Below are 24,683 nucleotides of genomic sequence, written 5' to 3'. Positions count from 1 at the left end.
TATCCTTGCGTAAGTGCGGCGACCAAAACTGCACACAGTACTCCAGCTGCGGCCTCACCAGTGCCCTATACAGCTGCAGCAAGACCTCCCTACTTTTATATTCAATCCCCCTCGCTATGAAGGCCAGCATCCCATTTGCCTTCCTGACCACCTGCTGCACCTGTAGGCTGGATTTTTGCGATTCATGCACAAGGACCCCGAGGTCCCTCTGCACCGTCGCATGCTGCAGTTTTTCGCCATGTAAGTAATAGTCCTTCCTACCATTATTCCTACCAAAGTGGACAACCTCACATTTGCCAACATTAAATTCCATTTGCCAGTTCCTGGCCCATTTGCCCAGCCTATCTAGATCCTTCTGCAGACTCTCCACACCCTCCACACAATTTGCCGTTACACCAATCTTGGTGTCATCAGCAAATTTCGACACCATACACTCGGTTCCCTCCTCCAGATCATCTATATAAATGGTAAATAGCTGAGGCCCCAGCACCGACACCTGGGGCACTCCACTAGTCACCAACCGCCAATCCGAATAGCACCCATTGACCCCCACTCTCTGCCTCCTATTTGACAGCCAATCCTCTATCCACACTAACACCCTACCCCCAACTCCATGCCCCCTGACCTTCTGTAATAACCTCTTGTGAGGCACCTTGTCAAACGCCTTCTGAAAATCAAGAAACACCACATCCACCGGCTCTCCTCTATCCACCGCCCTAGACACATCCTCATAGAACTCCAATAAATTCGTCAGACACAACTTCCCCTTAACGAAACCGTGCTGCGTCTGCTCTACCAAACAATTCTCCTCAAGATGCCTTGCTATTTTCTCCTTGATGACGGATTCTAACATTTTACCTACAACAGACATTAAACTAACCGGCCTATAATTCCCTGCCTTTTGCCTGCCACCCTTCTTAAACAATGGCGTAACATTAGCCGTTTTCCAATCTTCCGGCACTTCCCCGGAATCCAGCGATGTTTGGAAAAGACTCTTTTTGAGTCTTGGTAGACTCCATAGCCAAGATTATTTTGACTCATATTTCAGATCACTCTTGTAATGATTTCCTAATTCTCCAAACCTTCAACTGCCCATCTGTGGATTGAAATGTAGGGAAGATTCTGGTAATGTGTCCTAGAGATGAACAGCAAACAGTATCTCTATTCAGTGCTGAAACTACTGCTACACCATCACAACATTTCAATTAAATCTTCAAAAATGGCACTTGAAGGATCACAATAGAGTTTGGGGTGGAATTTGCACTGGGGTTCCCCCAATCTCCCACTACAAATTCAGCAGAGAAGCATTATGAAATTCTAGGTCAGTTAATGAGATTCCCACCTAGAAATTGCTGGTGCCCATTTTTATAAGTTTTAAAAGAAGCAAACTTGTAATAAAAATAATGAAGAGAATTAATCGAACAGTCAAATAATGGTTACACATTCACAGCACTCCACCTCATACCCGAATCTGAGTGGACAAAGCACAACCGCTAGAAAGAAGTTGATCTATTCTACATACAGAGGCAACATTCCAAACTGTCAGAGATTTCTTCTCTAACTTTTAACTTAATGAAGTTCTGAAATTATTTTTCAAGTGTACCAAATTTTGTGTGCATTAATGTCTGATGATTTTATTCTACTAATATTATAATGTTACAAATATAAAATATTAAGTAACATACTGAATTGAACCACCCAAAATGCAATGAATGATTTTGGTTATCAGTGGACAGGCTTAACTGAAGGTCTTCATATAAAGGACTGAGACATACTTACTGTTTTACCACGACTGTCCTTTCCTACACCACAGAGAACTTTCCCATTGAATGAAAAGCTGAAGGAAAAGAAAACACTGTCTTGTAAACTTTCCTGTTATTTGGGCAAATCTTAACCAGCCAGGAGCACTGTCTTTAATTGCATCAGCATATAAATATTTACCGTGAACCATTATTTAAGCAATGCTCAAAATCAATGAATATTCTAACTGTAAGCACCCATAAATGATTCAAATGTTTGAACATAAGTGCTACAAGAGACAACAAAGCCCAGCAACTGTATCCTTTATTTGTGGAGCAATTTAACTGCTAATTTCCTTCTGCAATACTTAACTCTGCAACCACATTGTAGTGTTCAGCGTTCTAAGACCAAAATTTTAACAGAATCATTAGAACAGTTGAGTGGGCAACATTTTGGACCATGAAACATCAAGATACGGCAGGAAAGTTATATTCTAAGAAGACTCACAACACTAGGTTAAAGTCCAACTGATCTATTTGGAATCAGGTCATCACAAATATCTTACTGCGCCCACCCCATTCCAACGCTGGCGTCTCCACATCATGTCTAGGCACACTGGTCATGGAATTAGGCTGATAAGGGGAGATCATATTTAAAAGGAAATCAAACGTCTGAATAGGAAAAAATATCAAATAGTGAAATGGCTTTGAGTGGGTAGCTCCACTGTGCAGATGGCAAGTCTGTAGAGGTCTGGTTATAGTAATTGATCAAAACTCCCATTATGCTGGACATAAGACATCTGAAGTTACTGTTGACTTCAACTTGTTCTATATAGTCACTTTAGAGGCATTATGAAAAACGTTTTGTCCAAAATACTTCTCAGCATTACATCACAAATGGAAATAATGGAATGTTAATGATTTAAAATGTACAAAAGGATAAAAATGTACAAATAATTCAGAATTACATATTAATTCAGTGTATTAAGCATCACTTTATTAAATATATTGGCTATCAAGATAATTAAACTGTGTAAATGAGTGCGTAACTTCAATCCATTTAACACAATACCCTGACTAAATCTTTAATAATTAAACAAAGACAGTACCTAAATTTAGCACACGTAACAGATGTTCACTGTTTGGATTTTCTAACTACGAGCAATCTGAGAATATGAAAAAGTCTTTGATCATTTTGTTCACTACACTTATAATCAACAAAGCAAGGAGATACAGCAACGATGTATTTCAGCCTTACCTGAGATATGACACTGAATGTACATGGGTCTTGAACATTGCCAGACAGTTCCCTTTGTTGAAGTTCCAGACTCTGATCAGACTCACATTCCCAGTCTGCGCTGATGCGAGTAGTGTTGAGTTACCATTAAAGGACAAAGCAGAAACCTGTCAGAAAGACAACTGATGGTTTTGAGAGGAAAACTGACATTATATGTGGCATTTTGATTGGATACCACAATATCCGCTAACCACAGGGTTTAACTGGACCACAATATCCGCTAACCACAGGGTTTAACTGGACTTAGATCTGCACCAGTTAGCCATAAAAGAGAGACAGAAGCAGACAGGAACAAATTAAAATCAAGACCAACTGTTCTAACAAAGCAGGCACGGATCGATCAAGAGTGGCAGATGCTTGGAAGCAGGTTGTAAGACTCCTAGACAAAGAAGACATCTAAGGAATATACTGAAGTCTTTCTGAAAACAGCAACGTAGGCATTATAAAAAGAATGCATCTCACATACCTTGTCTGTATGTCCGATGAAAAATCTCTGCTGTCCTGTGTCAATTTCCATCACCACAACTATGGCATGACAAGGATAGGCCACAGCTGATCCAGATTTAGTCCATGCTGCCTAACAAGGTAAAACAAACATTATAAAATATATTTTACAGTTGTTACCAAAGATTTACCAACATATATGTATGCCTGAGGCTTTTTTTTAAACTGTAGCTAGGTAATCTAGCCACCTGAAGTCAAAAATTTTGAAGATTAACAATTAAAATTAAGCCTTTTGCAAACAAACTTTTTTAATTTGGTGACTGTGATTGAGAAGAGACAAACATGTGAAATAACAGGCCTGAACTCCCCCATAGTGGCATGGTGTCTGGCCAAATCTTTGGGGGTGGGGCACAAAAAGAATCCCATATGTGGGTGGGGAGATGCCTGTGTGCAAGAACCAAGGGGAGGAGATGGCCTAGTGGTATTAGGTTGTTAATCCAGAAATTCAGCTAATGTTCTGGGGACCAGGGTTCGAATCCCACACAGCAGTTAGTGGAATTTGAATTCAATAAAAATCTGGAATTAAGAATCCACTGGTACCATGAAACCATTGTTGATTGTTAGGAAAACCCATTTGATTCACTAATGTCTTTTAGGGAAGGAAATCGTACCTGGTCTGGCCTACAACTGACTGTAGAGCCACAGCAATGTGATTGTCTCTCAACTACCTTCCATGGGCAACTAAGGATGGGCGATAAATGCTGGCCAGCCAGCAATGCTCATATCCCATGAATGAATAAAAAAAATACAAAGGAGAAAAGGCAAAAGCAAAACAAAGAACTATTTTTTCCATTTGGGTTCAAAACAAACTTACACATTTCACAGTGCACCCTCCATATCCAATAATCTTCTTTAGTCTTAATATAGGGTCTGGCTGCAGTCCCTGTAAAGAAAAAGATTGAACAGAACGGATGAATACACAATAACGTTCAAACCTGAAATATGTAGGAGCAATTTAAAAAGGAAATTATCTTAATTTCCCCTCTGAAGTTGCTCAGAACAAAGGTAATTTGTAACCAGATAATTAAATGAAAAGCCATGCCTCATTAACAATGGGGTCCTGTGGAAGAATTTCACTAAAGGTTAATATGTGATCCTGGCATATGGGCATTACAGGCATGAGAAGAAACAAGGTCAGACTCTAAAATAGCTCCAAACATTGTGGAAGTAAGAGCAACAGTGATGTACTTTGAAGACATGGAGGGTTGCCACTGGAAAATAGTCATGCCAATACAAGGTTTAAGCAGTGTAAGGGTATTGTTTGGAGTCACACACGGCTGATGGCTCCTTTTAAGAGCTTCACTAGATTCCTCATTTTGAATATGCAGTGTTCCTAAGAATATTTCTTAATACAATGCAGCTTGCTAAGCTCATCCCCTGTAAAAGTTTTCAAAATTAAAATATTTCAGACACAAGATGTATACGGTTGCCTGAGGAAAATCTTCAAGTCATGACCTACCTGAGGGTCTTTGAACGTCTGGCAAAGAAGCCTGCTGGGAGTAGGAACCTTTGTGCATATAGCCTGAAAAACAAAGACATAGTGGCCTCGTATATTATGTAACACAGAACTGGGAACAGAGATATTTGTACTCTTAGTAAGGATGCAATGGTGCTTTAGTACATGATGTACAATATTGATGCAATGTATATAAAAACTGGGGTAGAGAAAATAATAGAGGGTCACTGTCTTTCTCCACACAGAGGTTCCAATCTCATTTGAAAAGTAGCTTCTCCATTTTAAAAGAGAAGCAATGTTATTTGTAGCAAACCTGCTGATGGCTCCCCCAGAACAGCAAATGATACTGCTCAGGCAAAATACATAAAAACTCAAAGTAAATAAAAATTGCTCATGGATTCAGCACTCAACAAATTCCTAATCACAACTGCGCTGCTGTAAGACAGTGCTGTGCAGAATCCAAGGATTTCCCTTGGAAAGGGGGTAAAGCAGGTTGGGGCGGGGGGCGGTGGAGTGGCAGCAGCACATACCGTAATCACACCTTCACAAGCTCTTGCAGCCACTGCCAAAGTATCAGTGACAAAGGAGGGGGCCATTATTTTTCTCTTCACCTGAGGTAGTGTATAGCAGAGAAACTGGGTCACATTCCTGTGCAGGTTTGCTTGGTGTGATATGGCTGAAAATTTCACAACTAACATTGGACTTAAAATGAAAATTCAAGTTGTTAACCCAAACATATGTGACAAAAATACAAGGAGCTTCTCAGTGTTTTACGGCTCACCTCCTCTGTATCACTGCTGCATCTTTGGACTGCAACTTTACCACTTTGACCTGCAAAAACATGAATTCCGCCATCATCCACCGGAGTCACTTCCGTACATTCATCACTTTTAGTTGTGGCTTCATCCCCAAGTCCTCTGTTGTATTTGTCACTATGAGGCGATACAATTGTGTCCAAGTGTATTTCAGGGATGCTCGTAACGATCCGAGAAGACCTCCGTCTACAAGTTGCCTGGAACAGGAAGCAACTTTGAAGAATATAACAAGTAACAAAACTTCATAATTGCTTGGATTATTTGAAGAATTCTCAACTCCAAGAAATAATTATACTTTTGAAACTGAAACTACTGCAATCATAATGGAATTTAAGAAAAATTACAACAGTCAATAAGATTCCATATAAAGACAATTAGATTACATTTAGTTAAGTACAAACTAGGCCTGAATTCCCTCGAATACAGGAGTTGATTTTGTAGGATTTTGAACGAATTCATTTTTTTAAATTCAATTCACGGGATATGGGTGTCGCTGGCTGGCCAGCATATATTGCCCATCCCTAGTTGCCCTTCAGAAGGCGCTGGTGAGCTGCCTTCTTGAATCGCTGAAGTCCATGTGCTGTGGATTGACCCACACTGCAATTACAGAGGGAATTCCAGGATTTTGACCCAGCAACTGTGAAGGAGTGGCAATATATTTCCAAGTCAGGACAGTTCATGGCATGGAGGGGAACTTTCAGGTGGTGGTGTTCCCATGTATCTGCTGCTCTTGTCCTAGATGGAAGTGGTCATGGGTTTGGAAGGTGCTGTCTAAGGATCTTTGGTGAATTGCTCAAGTGCATCTTGTACATAGTACACACTGCTGCTACTGAGTGTCGGTGGTGGAGGGATTGAATGTTTGTAGATGTGGTGCCAATCAAGTGAGCTGTTGTGTCCTGGACAGTGTCAAGCTTCTTGAGTGCTGTTGGAGCTGCACCCATCCAAGCAAGTGGGGAGTATTCCATCACACTCCTGACTTGTGCCTTATAGGTGGTGGATAGGCTTTGGGGAATTGGGAGGTCAGTTACTCGCCGCAGTGTTCCTAGCCTCTGACCTGCTCTTGTAGCTACTGTTTTTATGTGATGAGAATGGTTGAGTTTCTGGTCAATGGTAACCCTAAGGATGTTGACAGTGGGGGATTAAGTGATGGCAGCACCATCGAATGTCAAGGGGTTAGAAAGAAACGTTTTCTGCTGGTGGAGGAACTTAAGAGAAGGGGATAGGATCTTAAAATCAGAGGCAGGGTCATTCAAGAGAAAGTGTGGTTGAAGTGATGGAATTATCTCCTACAAAAAGTTGCACATACTAGTTAATTAATAGATTTAAACCTGAGATTGGTAAAACTTTTTCTAGTAAACAATATTAATTGATGATAGAAACCAAATTAGGATTATAATCAGCCAAGGTTTCTGTGGATGGCCCAATCCTGCTCCTACACTCTTAAATCTTGATATTAACTAGGTTTCCCCTCCCACACTCAAGTATGACACATTATACATTTACATCAGGAAACACTTGGAAACTTATTTCACTTCGCTGATTTCTTTTAAAGCATAGCAGTTAGCGTCTATATAAATTCTTCTCTGTTCAATGCTAATTCCCCTTTTTAAAACATGGATTAATTGCCACATTAAAATAGCATCAAATGATCCCCTTTTAAAGTGGTTTTGTTTTAATAGGGCTTCATTTTTTATGTCTATGTTCCATTTAAAGTCCAGTGTTCCTGTATTAAAGGGTGCGAGCAGGGTGATGAGATTTTGCGTGCCCAATGCACTGATATCATTACGCGCCACAGTCCAGTGATTCTGAGTAGAGTCTGGCTTAAGATGGTGTTGGCATCATCTAGGCCCTTATTATACATTCAAGGAACATTGTTTATTTGCTGCATTTCTAAGTATCACCATACTAAACTTAATTTTTAAATGGTATTCTGTCTTAGTTGAGGAACTCCCAAGAGATTTTTCCTTGCTGTACAGGGGCACTGTGCTGTACAGTGCCTGTGTTTGAGGGACCGGTTACAAACTTGATGCTTTCAAGAGGTCTTTGCAAGCAAGAAGCCTGCAGGCAAGGTAGCAATGTTAAAGTCACTTACTGTACTGCAAATGTCTCATTTAAATTTATGCAGCATTTCTGTTATATTGAGTGATTTATTTTATTTTGCACGTTATTCCAGCTGGGAATGCACAACGCTGCAAATGTATGATACAGCGTTTCAATGTGTACATACGTTTTTCCATGCAAAAGTTGTCCTCGAGAACCCAGCTCTGATTTGAACATTGATTCCTATGGGAAACCATGCTTCACTTAAGTGGCAATTTTCAGGAACACAGCCACCATTTTAAGTGAGGACGCACTGTACAGGTAGAAATTTGAGCAATCAATCTGTAAGCTAAAGATACTGCAAAGGAAACCAAACCCACTGGTGTTAGCATAAAGCTTGCAAATTACATACATTCTGCATACACTCTGCATATAAGGAGATCCTTTTTGAATGATCGCTGAATGATAACCAGGGCACTGAGATAACTTGCCATTTCTTAAATATCACTTGACACCCACTTGAGCAGGGACTTACTCCGATATCTTATTCAAAACATACAATATATTGGCTTTTAATGTACTATGACATGCATATTGCACTTTTATTAGTCAGCCTCAATTTCTCAGAATTGCATGCTTTCTTTATAACTGAGCACAAGCGGGTCAAATCGCAGGAGTTTAAGACAGGCCAACTCATTGCATCTGATGCAAATGACATTTCAAAATGGCATTCACCCAAACCCAAGTTGGCAGTTCTCATTTATACTCAGAGTGCAAGGTGTTCCTGAAGGGATTTTTTTGTAGTTTTAAAGGTCAACTTATATGTCAGTACCTCCAGTATGCGCGAAGACTCAATAATAATTCAAAATCATCTGCTGGCTAAACAGTGTATCTGGCGCTCTTTATTTGTGAGAATTTCCAACTACAGTAGAAAATCTCTGATCAGCCCCAAAAGGGTGGAGTAAATTTAAAAATCTTGCATGCATCTTAACTCATCAGTTTTTTGTACACTACCTACACTTAAGTGAGGAAGAGCTGCAGTCTTGGAAATTGTATAGTTTAGATTAGGTATCAAACAGAGCAAGTCTCCCTGCTCAGGTAGGTGTCAAGTGATATGTGGCACTATTTAAGGAACAAGTTTTCTTTGTGCCTTGTTATCATCCATCATAAAAAAACCAATAACAGGGAAATTTGAATTATTGAGAAATCTTGCTGGACATAAAGTGGTTGCCACATTAGGCTGCAATGGCATCGGCATTGGCTCAGTGGCAGAACTCTAGCCTAAATCAAAAGGTTTTATTTTCAAATCTCACTCCAGAACTTGAGCACATCATTCCAGCTGATACTCTAGAACAGTATTGTCAGAGATTCCTTTTTTTTAAGAAAGATGTTAAATTAAGGTACATCCTTCATTCCCAGATGAACATAAAAATTGCATGGCTTTTAAAAATAAAAGTCCTATCGCTGTCCTGTTGAACATTTACTCCTCACACAACATCACTTAAAATTGCTCAAGTGGTCATTTATGTCAATGCTGTTTGACTTTGTTCTGCTCACATTGCCTTCTACACTGCTCAACATACAACTTAATTTCAAAAGGTCATCATTGAATGTGAAATAGTTTGAGATGATCTAACACAATGAAATGCATTATTTATTATTTATGCATACATTAGAATAGTGATTGTACTTCAAGAGTTGCCCACTAGAACACTAGATATCTTGGGGATGAGATAATACACTCTAAGTTTTTTTAAAACCTTGAGGAGACCATGTGCCATCTTTTCTCAGGTACTCACCATATCTGGACTAGTAATTTGCTGGATGAGGGAAACTCGGTCTTGGACTGGCTTACTGACATTCACAGTTTGTGGACTTGCTCTAACTGGAGTGCAATGTGTTGGATGACCTAGGTTAAAAATAAGAAAATATAAGCAGTGAAATTGCAGCAGAAAGAGATGCTGGCTTTTGATTCAGTTGATGAGGGACAAACTATTACATATTTTTGACTGACTCAAAGGCAGAAGAATATGCAGTTGTGTGTGCAAAGATGGGTTGGACTAAATAAATGCATCATTTGAGACTGGTTTACAGGATTAGAGGTATTAGTACTAAAACTATTCATGATTATTTCATCCTGAAATGAAACTGTAAACAATTAAATTTTCAAATTCTTCCAGCTATAGACTGCATTTGTAATGGAGAAATCTTTGGCAGCCTACCACAGGTTCTGTAAGAATCAATCTGCAATTCTTCACATTGCCATAAGTTGCACACAGACCTAAGAGCTGTAATTTCTGCATCTTTGAAATTATTCTGAGAATTTAAAACATTAAAAGTATAATGCATAATGAACCCTGTTCAAGTCTTTCACAATTCTTCGCGTTTACGTTAACTGCATTTCTAACCTTTAGTGCATGTGCTGGACTGTCCCTTTTGAATGGAGTCAAAGGGCATCTTAATTCCATCTGAAGGGAACCTGGAATCAAGCAGATAACCAGATAAAATTTAGCTTAGCAACACTAAGCTAGATGTAACTGTGCCAAACAAAACGCTATCTGTTCCATCAATACATTTAATGGGAGATATGATAAGCACAAGAGGAATAAAAGAATACAAGTGTACATGGATGGACTTAGATGAAGTATGGTGTGAGAAGACTCATCTGGAGCATAAATACTGATGGGATCTATACCCCAAGTTGGGTGTAGACAAGTCTAACTGAGACTATTAAAATTTTAACATCCCATCAGGGGGTCATGCCCATTTTGGGGGTTAAAAACTACCCCCTTTCTTCTCCATCTTTCAAATAATTTGCCTATTCACAAGACATAAAAGATTCATGACTCAAAAAAATGCAAATGTGTTACAGCAAACTATTGGTTAACAGCTGTCCCTCAATCTACAGCTCATTGATTTTTGGACTGTTGCTGTGCACAGGCGAGCTACTGCATTTGCCTACAAAGCATTAGTGGCTATAATTAAAAACTAAGTCATGGGCTACAAAGCATTTTGAGAAAGATTTGAAGTTGTGAAACTCTTTCCTTTGTCACAGCCACCATAATTTTGCAACCAATTCCATTTCCTTCCTCCACCACTACCTCACTTCGAGCCAGACTGTTCAGTTCCATACCTCTTCATGGAGGTCTGCAGAACTCCTTCACCATGTCCTGCTTGGCACCAAATCCCGCTTGCCTTTCAGTCCTGTCCTTGCTGATGAACACGAGTTTAAAGTTCTCAATTTTTGATTGAAATCACTTCAATGTTGCTGAAAAGACATACTGCCCTTTGAACTCATCAGGACAGACATAAGAGTGCCAAATTTCAGCAATCACAACAATTTACACTGCAGGAGAAGAGGCATTGATTGGTTGACATGTCAACTGACTGGTTGAGGCGTTGCCATGGAGAAAGCAACAAGGAGCTATAGGCTCCCAGCTTCTGCGTCACTCAAAAAAAGCACCAGGCTCGAACATATTCTTTTTATTTGCAGAGAACAGGTCCCTGCATATGAATGCAAGTTGCTTCTAGCAAGCATAAGTGAGCCACATTACAAGCTCAACTGATTACCATAAGTTTGTTGTTAGGGTAGCTACTAGCACTCAGGATTGTGTAGCAGTGCTTCCCGATCACAGAATCTCTTCTCGTAGTATAAATAGTTGTAACTAACTGAAATTTAGCATTCTTGCATTTGTCCTGATGAGTGCAAGACAAAAAGCTTTGGTATCATGTCTTTTCTTTCAGCAATATTCAAGTTCTGCAGTCAAGTGACTATTTAAAATCACTTCCTCAGTCTTGCCATTCTTTATATCACTGCAACCTCCTTCAGTGCTCTTCTGTTTCTTCGGATTCTGCTCTTGCTATCCACTAACCATCAGCCATCAAGGCTGCAAGCTCTGAAATTCCCTCCATACACACCTCTACACTCCTTTCAAACTCTTCTTTCATCAATCTCTTGGGCACCTCTCATAACTCCTCCTTTAGCACAGCATCTTTTTTTGTCCAAACACACATGTGACAGATAGCTTGGAACACTTCCCTACACTTAAGGAAAGCTGATGTTTACTTGTTGGGGTACAATTTTAATATTCTAAACTGATAAATCTGTGCAGTGCTGAGGAAGCGCTCCAGTGCCAAAGACACTTCCTTTTGGATGGAATATCAAACCAAAATTGCTACACCGCCCCCCCCACCTCCTCAGGCGATCATAAAAAGTTGTATTGCACTATTCAAAGCAGAGTAAGGATCGGGGGAAATCGAGTGCTTCTGTCAATACTGCTTCCTCAACCAACATAACCAAGCTGCAAACATGTTCCTACATGTGACTGATGATACTTCAAGATATTCAATTGCATATCAAGCACTTTAGGAGGTCTCAAAGATCTGATAATGAGCTAAATGAATTTAAATTTCTTCAAGTATTGCATCACTGCTAACTCTCTTGAGGTACAATGAATCTGACCTGATATAATCATAAATATCATGCCAATTTTCTCCTTTGGGCACCAGGAAAGCCATTTCTCGTGGCATTGGGGAGACGTCATGCAGCATTAGTCCTGCCTGTTTGGCCTTAAAGGCGGTCACACCTAAAACAAAATGCAGATAAAGAATAATTTACAGAGATGGCACATTGACATGATTCAGCACACAGACCACGGGCCCTTTATTTCAGAAACTATAAAACGAGGAGCCAGACCTGATTTCACCAAATCACCCAGCCATATCTGGAAGTCTCAAACCTTCAACCTTCTCTCATATCTCCAGTAAACCATGTTTAGTGTCATAATTAGGAAAGCAAAGAAAGCAAGAAGTGCACAATCTAAATTAAGTAGAGTGCACAATCTAAAGCTAAACATGCAGCAAGGTCAAATTTTGAATGAGCTATGAAACTGAAATGATCAGACCCAAAAATCTACAATATTTGCACATCTCCTGAGTAAACACTGCAACTTTGGCATCATCATTATTCTAGGTGACGAGATAACCCATGTTCATGCTGGCTGAGAAAAACAACAACTTGTTTTAACCTAGCACTTTTAAAGTAGGAAAACATCCTAATGCATTTCACTGTGGTTTTAATAAACACTCCAGATATTAGGTAATCAAATCCATTTCCACAGATGCTGTTCAGTGTGTTGAGTTTCTCCAGCAACTTATAAGATGATGAATGGGATGGATAGGATAGAGGTGGAGAGACTCTTCCCGCTCAGAAAGGACAGTAGGACTAGGGGGCACAGCCTCAAGATAAAGGGGGGGCAATTTAGAACGGAGTTGAGGAAGAACTTCTTCACTCAAAGGGTGGTGAATCTCTGGAATTCTCTGCCTGTTGAAGTGGTGGAGGCTACCTCGCTAAATATTTTTAAGAAGAGGGTTGATAGGTTTTTGATAGGCAAGGGGATTAAGGGTTATGGGGAGAGGGCGGGAATGTGGAACTGAGACACGACAGATCAGCCATGATCTTATTGAATGGCGGGGCAGGCTTGAGGGGCCAGATGGCCTACTCCTGCTCCTATTTCTTATGTTCTTAACTTAAACTTTGACATTGGGCCACAGTAGGTGGTCAAAAGCTTGGTAAAAAAGATAAGTTTTAAGATGTGTCTTTCAAGACTCCTTGTTAGTTTTCAATTTGTTTCCCTTCGTTATAAAACCAGAAGTGGGAATGGTTGCTGATGGCTCCAATTGTTAGAATGTAACCGGTGACAACTTTGATTGGACGTAGTGTGAGCAATGGAAACAAGATGTAAGGGTCAACTGATCCCGTAAAACTCGGAACCAATTACAAACTGATGTAATAGCCAGTTGACCAGTTGATTCATTATAAATAAGGAACTATGTAGAATTGCGGAGAGTTTGGACTGGCCGAGGGCGTGGCCCCAAGTTCGGAGTAATGATGTTTCTTTATCAAACTCTTTCTTTGATTTATAAATTGGAGTAAGTTTTGTTGCACTGTCATTAGCTGCATTTTGAAGAGTCCCTTCTGAAGGAACAACAATGTTCAGTAACATTCACAACTTGTCAGAAACCAAAAAGTTCAGTGCCACATGCAGCAAGACTGCACTACATTTAGTGAAAAGTATTGTTTCTTGCATGCTAAACAGACAAAACATACCATTCATACAGAACGCAAAAAGAGGGTGCAGAATGTAGTGTTACAGAATTTGTTGAATAAATAATGAATGAGGAGCAAAATAGGAGACAAAATTTACTGCAAGCAAGTGTAAAGTTTTGCATATACATATACTTGGTGAAAACAGCTAAGGAAGAAGCTGGAAGGAATTATGTCTAAACAATGTAGGGTAACATGCTGTAACTAAGCTGTGTAGTGTGCTGGTCAAAACGCTTCTCAAGTGCCATGTTGTGTCCTGGTTGCTATGGCTGAAGCAAGCAAAGAATGGTTCAAACAACAGCCTCAAAAGGCTAAGTTATGAGAAAAGACGGGAAGAACTAAGGCTTTTCAGCCCAAAGAGTCTGAAGTGTGATCCTTAATGATCTGAAAAAGAATAAGCTGAAACATCACATTAAATGGCAAGAATAGGAAAACTAGTTAAATGTAAATTTACAATGTTATCAGGAAATTCCTCTTTGCCACAGGGTGGACAACGTACATCCAAAGAAATGTAGGGAGTAATTTAAGAAACAATGAAAAATTAAATGAGGGCTGGGGGATGGAGTGGGATTGATTGTTTTGGATGGGTAAAAATATTGCCTCCCTCGCCAGTAATTATCATAATCGTATCATCAATGTATGCACTTTTCTTAATTTATCCCTATTTTCTTGCGTACAACTCACCAAACCTGGCCAAATACCAATGTTTCCACATATAAATTATGTAGCTAGGATTATGCATTCTATGAATGTTAGATCAACGTGCACCTCATTTGGTTTCTGATAGCAATGTGATCACTTACTTGGCTCAAATATCAGGTCACTGGTGAAGATATTCTTCACAAACATATTGGAGCAGAGCTTAATGCTCTTCAGGTGGCTGTAGTGTCGGTTCAGATAAAATGACAGAAGATACTGCAGATCCATCATCAGGCATGTCCACTTCACACCAGGGGGGGCAAGGCCTACCAGATCTGCATACAGAAGTAAAGGAAAAGATTACATGCATTCTCCCAAGCAATTCAATGAGTACACATTTGATAAAATATGTACCTAGTAATAGTAAACACTATTTCTCCTCTAAAATAACTACTCTAGAAGCATCAAAACAACTGTTATAAATAAGGATACAAAGGATTCAAATAAAGAGGTTGAAAAGAAGATACATTTATAATGAAAATAAAATCAGAATTTAGCTCTTAATCTCACCACGTTCTGAAATACATGTGCACTGGACTTATAGTAGATTAATTTAAACACAGAAAAAATAATCAAAGTGCCTCCATTCAAACCAAATGAAAGTTTTGAAGCGTTCTCAGATGTAGGCAAAGCTATTCTCATTCTTATTTATTTCAAGGCGTGAACAGTTTCTTAGGCAATTGATTGGTCAACTGAGTGAATCGTTAGTCTATTTCTAAGAACATTACGAGTTGTATACATGCCAGACTGGGTACAAGTAGCAGTCCATTTCTCTGAAAGTCACAAAAACGAGTTGTGTTTATACACAAAAATCCAGATAATCCCTCTGGTCAACATTCTAATGCCAATCCATGTCGTTTATTGAATTTAATTTCTAAATTTGCCATCTTTAAATGCAAACTCCTCAACTCTTTGGTACTCTGTGAAGCTACTACCAAAATCAGTGCAGTGACACTAAATGCATTATGACACTAATTACATTAAAAGTAATCTGGAAAAACCTGGATCATTGAAGCCCTACAATCACCAGTTCGCCGGTGACTCAAAATTTCCCTTCATATTAAGATCACTGAGATAAAGGATTCCGTATGAATCCGAGCTCAAAATCAGTCAGAATGGTAATGACCTTGTGTTTCTCCAGAGGATATGGCATGAAAACGCATGATTCTCTGTGAATTTACTCAAGAGGTTCAGGAATGTCAAATGTAGAATTGATATGCTTAATCTCATTAGAATTATTGGAAATAATTCTTGTAAGCATCAAGGGGAATAACTGATTACACTGCAGCATGTCCTTTCAGCAAGTTTCTAAATAAAAGGACCATAGAATCCCTACAGTGCAGAAAAAGGCCATTCAGCCCATCGGGGTCTGCACCAACTCTCCAAAAGGGCGTCCCATCCAGGCCTTCTCCTCTACTTTATCCCCGTAACTCCACACATTTACCACGGCTAATCCCATCACCTTTGGACACTAAGGGGCAATTTAGCATGGCCAATCCACTTAATCTGCACATCTTTGAACGAGGTGCAATTAAAGGAGCCGGGCGTTAGGTAAGCCAAACAAATCAGGGCAGTGCCAATTAATTTGTTGTGCCTGCATCATGCGGTGAAGCAAACATGTAAAACTGCAACAAAAAGAAAACCACAAAACAAGGAAATAGAACAAAAATAACCAAAAAGCAACACCTTGCTCAATCAAAGCAAATCAACGCAACAAAGACGAGAACCAACAAGCTGATCAAGCTCTGGTTCACCCTATCATTTCACACCTTAAGAGTTCCTGATCTTGGCTGTGCCACTAATAAAGTGCAGGCTTGCTGCTTACCCACAAGGACAAGTGAAAGGGGAATACACACACAACAATGGGTCAATCTCGATGCTTTCAAGCAGTTTGTCACAGAATCATACAGTGCAGAAGGAGGCCATTTGGCTTATCGAGTCTGCACTGACCACAATCCCATCCAGGCCCTATACCCATTAACTTAGTCTCCCCCTGATGCTAAGGGGCAATTTAGCAAGGCCAATCTATCTAACCCACACATCTTTGGACCGTGGGAGGAAACCCACGCAGACATGGGGAGAAAGTGCAAGCTCCACACAGGCAGTGACACAAGCCAACAACTGAACCCGGGTCCCTGGTGCTAACCACTGTGCCATGGGCCGCCCATGTTAAATGTTGCAGCGACAGATCTGGGAAAATGTTGTGTGTAAAAGATATTAAAAAATACAAGAGGAGGAAGAGAGTCACTATGTAACCGATGACCTGTAAATAAAAATCAGCACAAGTCCTCATGTGCATTTCAGTTTTGTTTAATTGGAAGTAGGATCTGTGAAGGAAGATTTTGGATTCTGAATGTTTCTGTTTCTACATGTTCTAGCAGCACTTTTTTTGCAGAGACACCTTCATAAGATCTCGGACACCAGACTGTACGTTGATGTAAAGTGTCACAGAAGAAAATGTGCGAATAAAGGTGCAATTCCACAACGTTCTGGTAGTCTGTTCCGAGAGAACCATAAATAAACTGCTGCTTTTTCCAAAAGATGCTGAAATAATAAAGGAAAGAACAGTAACGTTACATATACTGGGCACCCTGCCCAAAGTACCTTGCTTTGCAGTCTTTGCAGTGGTATTATACACAGAGCCTTCAACTGCACCACAAACAAAGGGGAACTGAAGCCATGTGGCTGTGGATTTGAACTCTTTGAAGAGGTTGGAGAATGAAATTCGAATGACTTGACTCCCCTGGAGAGAGATGATTTAATAAATCACAGAAATATTGATTCCGATAACAAAAATCCCCAGATAGACTCTTAGAATTAAAGACTGAGATTATGTCAAGAAGATAAATGCTCTTGGTTTCGTATACAACAAAGCGACCAGATTCAGTTCAGTGCCTGTGAGTCTTATATCACCAACTACCTAATGTTGGTTATGAACACAGATTAAATTCTTCTTTGCCCTCACAAAATTCTCATGCAGACATGGCAGCAGTGCCTTGTCTTAGTTGAGAAACTCAACAGAACGTACAATGCAGAAGGAGGCCATTCGGCCCATCTAGTCTATACCAGTCTATCCCCATAAACCCATGCATTTACCCTAGCTAGTACCCCTGACACTGAGGAGCAATTTAGCATGGCCAATCCACCTAACCCGCACATCTTTGCACTGTGGGAGGAAATCGGACCACCCAGAGAAAGCCCATGCAGATACGGTGAGAATGTGCAAATTCCAACAGACAGTAACCCAAACTGGGAATCGAACCTAGGTCCCTGGTGCTATGAGGCAGCAGTGCTAACCACTGTGCCACTATGCCACCCAATGACACACAAAAACAGAGTTGATAAGTAGGAAATAGCATCAGCATACTTTACAAAACTATCTTCACAAGTTTGCAAGCTTGCTCACTCAGATGCATCATCAACAATCTACAGGAAATATCTTTAAGTTATTTAATTGCAAAGTACTTCAAAAGGATTTAAGATTTTCTTTGCTCATCAGGAAACTAAGATCAATTTTTGCACTATTAATTTAAATATCAACTGAATTTCTATATGACCGAAAGACATAGGAGCAGAAATAGACCACAGACTCCTCAGAAGAAATTCCTCCTTATCTCTGTCTTAAATGGGCGACCTCTTACCCGAGTTTATGCCTCTCGTCCTAGACTCTCCCACAAGGGGAAACAACATCCCAGCATCAATCCTGTCAAGCATCCTGAGAATCCTGTGTGTCTCAATAAGATTGCCTCTCACTCTTCTAAACTACAGTTCGTACAGGCTCAACCTACTTAACCTCTCCTCATAAGAAAATCCCACTCCATACCAAGGGTCAACTAGCAAACCTTCTTTGGGCTGCCTCCAATACCAGTATGTCTTTCCTTCGATCTGGGGCCAAAATTGCTCATAGAATTCCAGATGCGGTCTAATATTGCCTTGTATAGGTTTAGCAAGATTTCCCTATTTTTATACTCCATTCCCTTTGAAATAAAGGTCAATATTCCATTTGCCTTCCCAATTACCTGCTGAAATTTCATGCTAGCTTTTTGTGATTTATGCATGAGGACCCCCGAATCACATCCTTCGGTAGATTCTTTGTATCAACCCAACACTTGCCTTCCCAACTATGCTTGCACAATCCAAAACTTCACAATAGTACATTCACTTCCCTCATCCAAGTTGCTTGTAGTCTCAGCACTGATTGCTGTGGCACTTTACAGATTGCCATACTGAAAATGCCTCTCCTATCCCAACTCGGTCTTTTATCGATTAGCCAATCCTCTATCCATGCTAATATACTGCCTCAACACCACAGGCTCTGACCTTATTAAGTAGCCTTTTTGTGCAGTACCTTATCAAATGTGGAAATCCAAGTATGTTACATCTACTGGTTCCCCTTTATCTATCCTGTTCATTATCACCTCAAAGAATTTAATAAATTTGTCAGGCATGATTTCCTCTTCATGTAGCCGTGCTGACTCTTTGATTATCTTGTGTTTCTAAATGCTCTGCTACTATATCCTTTGTAAGATTCAAAATTTTGACCTGCTCTTTTTGTCTTCCTCCCTTTTTGAATAAGGGTGTTACATTGGCAGTTTCCCAATCCTCTGGGGCTTTTCCAGAATTTAAGAATTCTTGGAAGATTACCACCAGTACATCCATTGCTAGTTCCTTAACATCCTTGGATGCAACCCATTAGGTCCAGGAGACTTATCAACATTTAGCACTATTAGTTTATCTAGTACTTTTCTCTCCTGATAGCTATCATTTTAATTCTCCCCCATCCCCTCCTTGCTTATTTAGTATTTTTTAAATGTTATTAGTGTCTTCCATTGAGAAGTCTGATGCAAAGTATTTATTTAACTCATCTGCCATTTCCTGATTCCCCATTATTTCCCCAGTCTCATTCTCTAAGGGCCTATGATTACTTTGGCCCCTCTCTTCCTTTCTATATATTTAAAAAATTCTTATCATCTATTGAAATCAAAAGCTTTTGTGGCTTCAATCAACGCTGCATTGCCCTCGTGGTTTATCTTCTTTTTCTTTATTATGTTTTGGTCACCTTTTGTTGGTTTTTAAAACTTTCCCAATCCTCTTACCACTAATCTTTACCACTTTACTTTTTCTTTCAGTCTAATACTATCCTTAACTTTCTTGCCTAACCACAATTGATTTATCCCTTCCTAGAATCCTTCCTCACTGGGATATATATTTTTTGTGAGCCATGAACTATTTTCATAAAAATCTGCCATTGCCAATCGACCATCTTTTGTGCTAAACTCCTTTCCCAGTCCACTCCAGCCAACTCTGCCCTCATTCCTTTGTAATTACCTTCAGTTAGGTTTAGCACAGTTGTTTCTGATGCAAGTCAATTTTGCAATTTCTTCAAAACCTCCAAGTAGGAGAGACAGAACTGTTTTTCCAGAAACCATGCCTGAATACCCCAGTAACCTAGGCTCTTTCTAGGTCAGGGTGCTTGGATCACTGTCTGTGTGGAGTTTGCACATTCTCCGTGTCTGCGTGGGTTTCCCCCGAGTGCTCTGGTTTCCTCCCAGTCTGAAAGGCGTGCTGGTTAGGTGCACTGACCCAAACAGGCGCCGGGGTATGGCAATGGGAATTTTGCAGTAGCTTCATCATAGTGTTAAGGTAAGCCTTACTTGTGACTAATAAGTAAACTTTAACTTTAAACTTCATCTATATGGAGAGCCTGCTAGGGTCCTGATATTAACGCAAGTGTGCAGAAAGCATGCATAATAAAAACTATGAACAGAACTGACTTAGCAGCAATGACCCATCCCACCCCATTCCTCCCACCTAAAATTCTAGATGCAAGGCTCACATTTGAAGATTGCTTACATGGGACCGTTCCCAAATGTCAACACTGCCAGTCATTTGTCAGTATCTTCAGGCAATGAAGAGTAAGGGGACAGAATTCAACATTAAAAATCATTTTGAATAACTCATAGGAAATAGAGTGAATCTTCAAACATATTTAAACCTGACTGGTTTGATCAGGATATTCAGTAGTTGAAGACAATTGGGAGTCTGTTACTAATTCTATTGAAGTCCAAAGCTTTTTTGGCTTCAATCAACACTGAGCATTAATAAACAAATGGTTCTCCATTTTGCTTCACTATCACCAGAAACAGCCACACATACGACTGAATTACAATGGTGTAGTTCAATTGGCTGAATTATGTCAATGAACATTGCAGCTTTACCTAAATTTTATTTATTAGTCACAAGCTTATACTAACTTATACTAACACTTATACTAACACTGTAATGAAGTTACTGTGAAATTCCCCTAGTTGCTACACCTTCGGCACATTAAGGAAGAATTCAGCATGGCCAATGCACCTAACCAGCACGTCTTTCGGACTGTGGGAGGAAACTGGACACAGACACAGGGACAATGAACAAACTCCACACAGGCAGTGGCCCAAGCCAGGAATCGAACCTAGGTCCCTGGCTCTGAGAGACACAGTGCTAACCATTGTGCCAATGTGTTTTAATACCGAACATTAATACAGTAACTGTGTTAGATTATTCTAATGTTAAAGGAACAGTCAAGCCAACTAATGAGGATACTAATCATCACATACCTCAGTGACTGTATCAAAGTGAACCACAAAGTATTTGGATACAATTGGTTTGAAGAGCAGATAGAGGTAGCGACCAACTAGTCCAAGGGATTGGGTGCTAGTTTTTGGTAACTGAATGTAGTTACCGGGAGGGATGGGGCCGCGGATACGATACACCGTGCACTTCAGGGTTTTATCCTGGCAAAGAATCCAGAATAGACATCCATCAGTTAACTCTGCAAGCTTGAGATTATTTTATGCAACAATCGACAATTACAGTTGCAACCATCTACTGCATTACACAGAATTTATGAAATGGCCTTCCATTTAAGCACGCTATTGCAGTCAAAAATCAATCAAGATGCACTTTCCATTGAAGAAAAGGAATAAACATCCTTTATGGAACAATGTCCCCTTTGTTTATCTTCATTAACTGAAGAAGTTATTGTGCACAGATCTTTAAAAGCACACAATGCAACGCTTATACAAGTGTAAACATTTTTGTTTTAGATTTCCTTGTGGTCCAGGGGATCAGTTGTGCTGCTTCAGGCCTCATATGGAAGGCTTGGGCCTCCCTTGTTCTTGTTCTCTACAATCCCAACTATGCCATTGACCCATTCTCGCAAATTTCCAGGTCTGCAGCAGAATTCCCATTCCCGCCCACCAATCAGGGAGTGGAACTGGCCAGATTCAGACAGGAGACAAAGTAATTGCTCAAGTGAAGATTGAACGGATCTCGATATCCTCACACACCCCCCAATGAGCATTCCACTTTGGTGCTTGCACGCACTATACCTGTTTCCCCCTTTTTCAAATCATGTAAAAGCTTACTGTCTCAGTTCACGCATTAAAAACATTGAAATGGTAAAATTACCAGAGATGCAAAATATTTCTAACAGGAAAACAAATTGTACCATAACAGCTGTGACATCTCCTTCTTTTGTTGACTTCTTCCATTCTTCCAATTTGAAGTGTTTGAAGATGTTCACATACGGACGCTGCCAAACAGACTCTGAAACAGATTCAAGGTTAACATGAGGTTAAGTACAACTTAACAAAATAAAACCAAAAGGAAAGAACATACACTTTAGATGTCTTAAGAATCCAATGTATTTCACCTTGCCTGTTTGATTAAAAAAGGAGGCTGTCTGGAAATTAAAACAACTTCTTTAACTTTAGTTTAAACGTTCAGTGACTTTCTGAAGCTCTACACCAAAGGCAAGGTTTGAGATATTAGTCAAAACAATTGTTTTCCCAACAGGTCAATGAAAGGTAAACATTGAAAACAAATTTTAAAAATTTAAATCACAGACAACGTCCTGGAGCTGGTTGGTCCATCAGGATGTGACCCCACCCGCCCCACCCCCTCCATATACATGTGTGTGTTGTGATAATACTGTGCCTTTAAGAAATATATTTATATCATGTTTCTTGTAAAAGGTGATATTTTGTTGCAAGAAATTGATTTGTCTGAAAACAAATGCAGTTGCATGCTGAGACTGCAGGATATTGGCTCATTTTGGCTAATGATGTGTTTGTCTAAACAGGGTTGATGCATTTGTATTTACATGGTTTTTCCCGTGGTTTCAGAATAGGGTTTTGATTAGTTTGATTGACAGAGCATCATGTGCTAGTGGGAGGAGCTAAGAAACATTCACTGCCTAGAATGATTTTATACTGAAGGGATCATCAATAACTCTATTACAGGATACATTTATGAATTAGATGGAACTATGTTCCATTAAGATAAGGAATCATTTCTTGGCAGCACTTTCAATAAATATGAATTGCAATAAAACAGAAATTAAGGATAAAAATTTAGCTGTGAATAACACGACTATCATATCAAAATAACGGGCAAATGCCATTTAAGAAATGGAGATCTGCAAGTCTTATGGTCAGCTCCCGAAACCAGTGGGGATAAGAGTAGATCACAATAATACTGGACAAAATTCACAAAGAGATGGCACATATAAATGTGCCAAACAGCGATCTATCACAATAAATTACGATGGCGTGTGCAGTAGACTATTTGAAGGAAGACCTGCAAACACATTTTAGGTGCTTTATGTAGATTCAGTGGCGTTCAGAATGATAATGACTATTTCCTTTCTCACCTATTTTGGGCTTATCCATGTTAGTCAAAGTTTCCCTCAACAAATGCTCTGTTTCTTCTACCCCAGTAAATCACTCAGTTAATGTGAGCATCAAGCCTTTCAATGCAAGAGAACATTTTGGCAGAATGGATCACCTGAAAGAAAAATAACATTGGGCAACTTCAAGAAAAATCCAAGCACAAGTCGATGTGGCATCTCCCTAAAGGTCCTATATTTGGCCTTCAGTCCCTTTATCGTTTCAGGATGCCACATAAAGATGCAGCAGTAGGCTATTCAGCCCATCAAGTTTGTTCCGCCATTCAACGTGATCATGACTGATCGGATAATCTTTAACTCCACTTTCCCAATTTATCCCCATAACTCAGGATTCTTTTGCTGGTTAAAAATCTGTCTTTATTAGATTTGAACATACTTAAAGATCCAACCTCTACAACCCTCTGCTGTAGAGAATTCCACAATTCACCACCCTCAGAGAAGCAATTCCTCCTTATCTCTGGCTTAAATGGGTGACCCCTTACTCTGAGATCATGGTCCTAGATTCTCCCACAAGGGGAAACAACTTCTCAGCATTCAGTCCATTAAAGTTAAGCATCCCTGCGAATCCTGTATGTCTCAATAAGTAAAAAGTCTGACAACACCAGGTTTTCATCCACGTCATGTCTCAATAAGGCCATCTTTCATTCTTCTCAACTCCAACTTACTCAACTTCTCCTCATTAGAAAATCCCTCCGTACCCAGGATCAAATGAGTGAACCATCTCTGGACTGCCTCCAGTATATCCTTTCTTAGATGAGGAGATCAACATTGTTCAGTCTGCCAGATGTGGTCTAACTACCCCCTCACACTCCCATCACCTCACTCCCCTCACACTCACTCCCTTCCCACTCCCTCATCCACTCCCTCCCTTCACACTCCCTCACTCTCCTCACTCACTCAGCCCCCTCATACTCCCTCACGCACTACGTCACTCCCTCACCCGCCTCACACCCTCTCACCCTCTTTCCCCTCACTCCCCTCACACTCCCTCACCCTCTTTCCCCTCACTCCCCTCACACTCCCTCACCCTCTTTCCCCTCACACTCTCTCACCCTCTTTCCCCTCACACTCTCTCACCCTCTTTCCCCTCACACTCCCTCACCCTCTTTCCCCTCACACTCCCTCACCCTCTTTCCCCTCACTCCCTCACACGCTCACTCTATCTCTCCGTACTCCCTGTGTTGACACTCACTAATCTAGCCGCTCTGGGCAGCCCAATCCCGATAAGCAGCCCGCGAGAGCCACAATTCCCCAGGCTGGGCTCGCTGCTCTCCAGTCCCGGTCCCGAGCGGC

At 40.2% G+C, this 24,683-nt stretch overlaps 1 protein-coding gene across 2 annotated transcripts in view; it reads right to left on the bottom strand.

Moving 5' to 3' along the window:
• The window catches only part of wdr90 (WD repeat domain 90), a 76,089-nt gene extending 51,406 nt beyond the window's left edge, over positions 1-24,683 (bottom strand). The window contains exons 1-15 of one of the 2 annotated variants that reach the window (XM_080206987.1): positions 24,583-24,683; positions 23,355-23,488; positions 22,152-22,249; positions 21,259-21,435; positions 17,261-17,399; positions 14,761-14,931; positions 12,314-12,437; positions 10,260-10,330; positions 9,651-9,760; positions 5,778-6,008; positions 5,000-5,062; positions 4,355-4,423; positions 3,503-3,613; positions 2,998-3,143; positions 1,780-1,837 (exon numbers count right to left, since the gene is read on the bottom strand). In XM_080206987.1, the coding sequence (XP_080063113.1) occupies positions 1,780-1,837; positions 2,998-3,143; positions 3,503-3,613; positions 4,355-4,423; positions 5,000-5,062; positions 5,778-6,008; positions 9,651-9,760; positions 10,260-10,330; positions 12,314-12,437; positions 14,761-14,931; positions 17,261-17,399; positions 21,259-21,435; positions 22,152-22,249; positions 23,355-23,373 (1,587 nt within the window). In that variant the 5' untranslated portion in view covers positions 23,374-23,488; positions 24,583-24,683. Of the gene's footprint in view, positions 1-1,779; positions 1,838-2,997; positions 3,144-3,502; positions 3,614-4,354; positions 4,424-4,999; positions 5,063-5,777; positions 6,009-9,650; positions 9,761-10,259; positions 10,331-12,313; positions 12,438-14,760; positions 14,932-17,260; positions 17,400-21,258; positions 21,436-22,151; positions 22,250-23,354; positions 23,489-24,582 lie in introns of those variants that run through there. The other variant, XM_080206988.1, reaches the window with a different exon arrangement.

The sequence above is a fragment of the Carcharhinus amblyrhynchos genome, chromosome 18, assembly GCF_965287045.1.
Source record: "Carcharhinus amblyrhynchos chromosome 18, sCarAmb.v2.hapA, whole genome shotgun sequence".
Classification (NCBI taxonomy): Eukaryota; Metazoa; Chordata; class Chondrichthyes; order Carcharhiniformes; family Carcharhinidae; genus Carcharhinus; species Carcharhinus amblyrhynchos.
The sequence above is the reverse complement of the archived record's forward strand: the minus strand, read 5'-3'. Positions and strand labels throughout refer to the sequence as shown.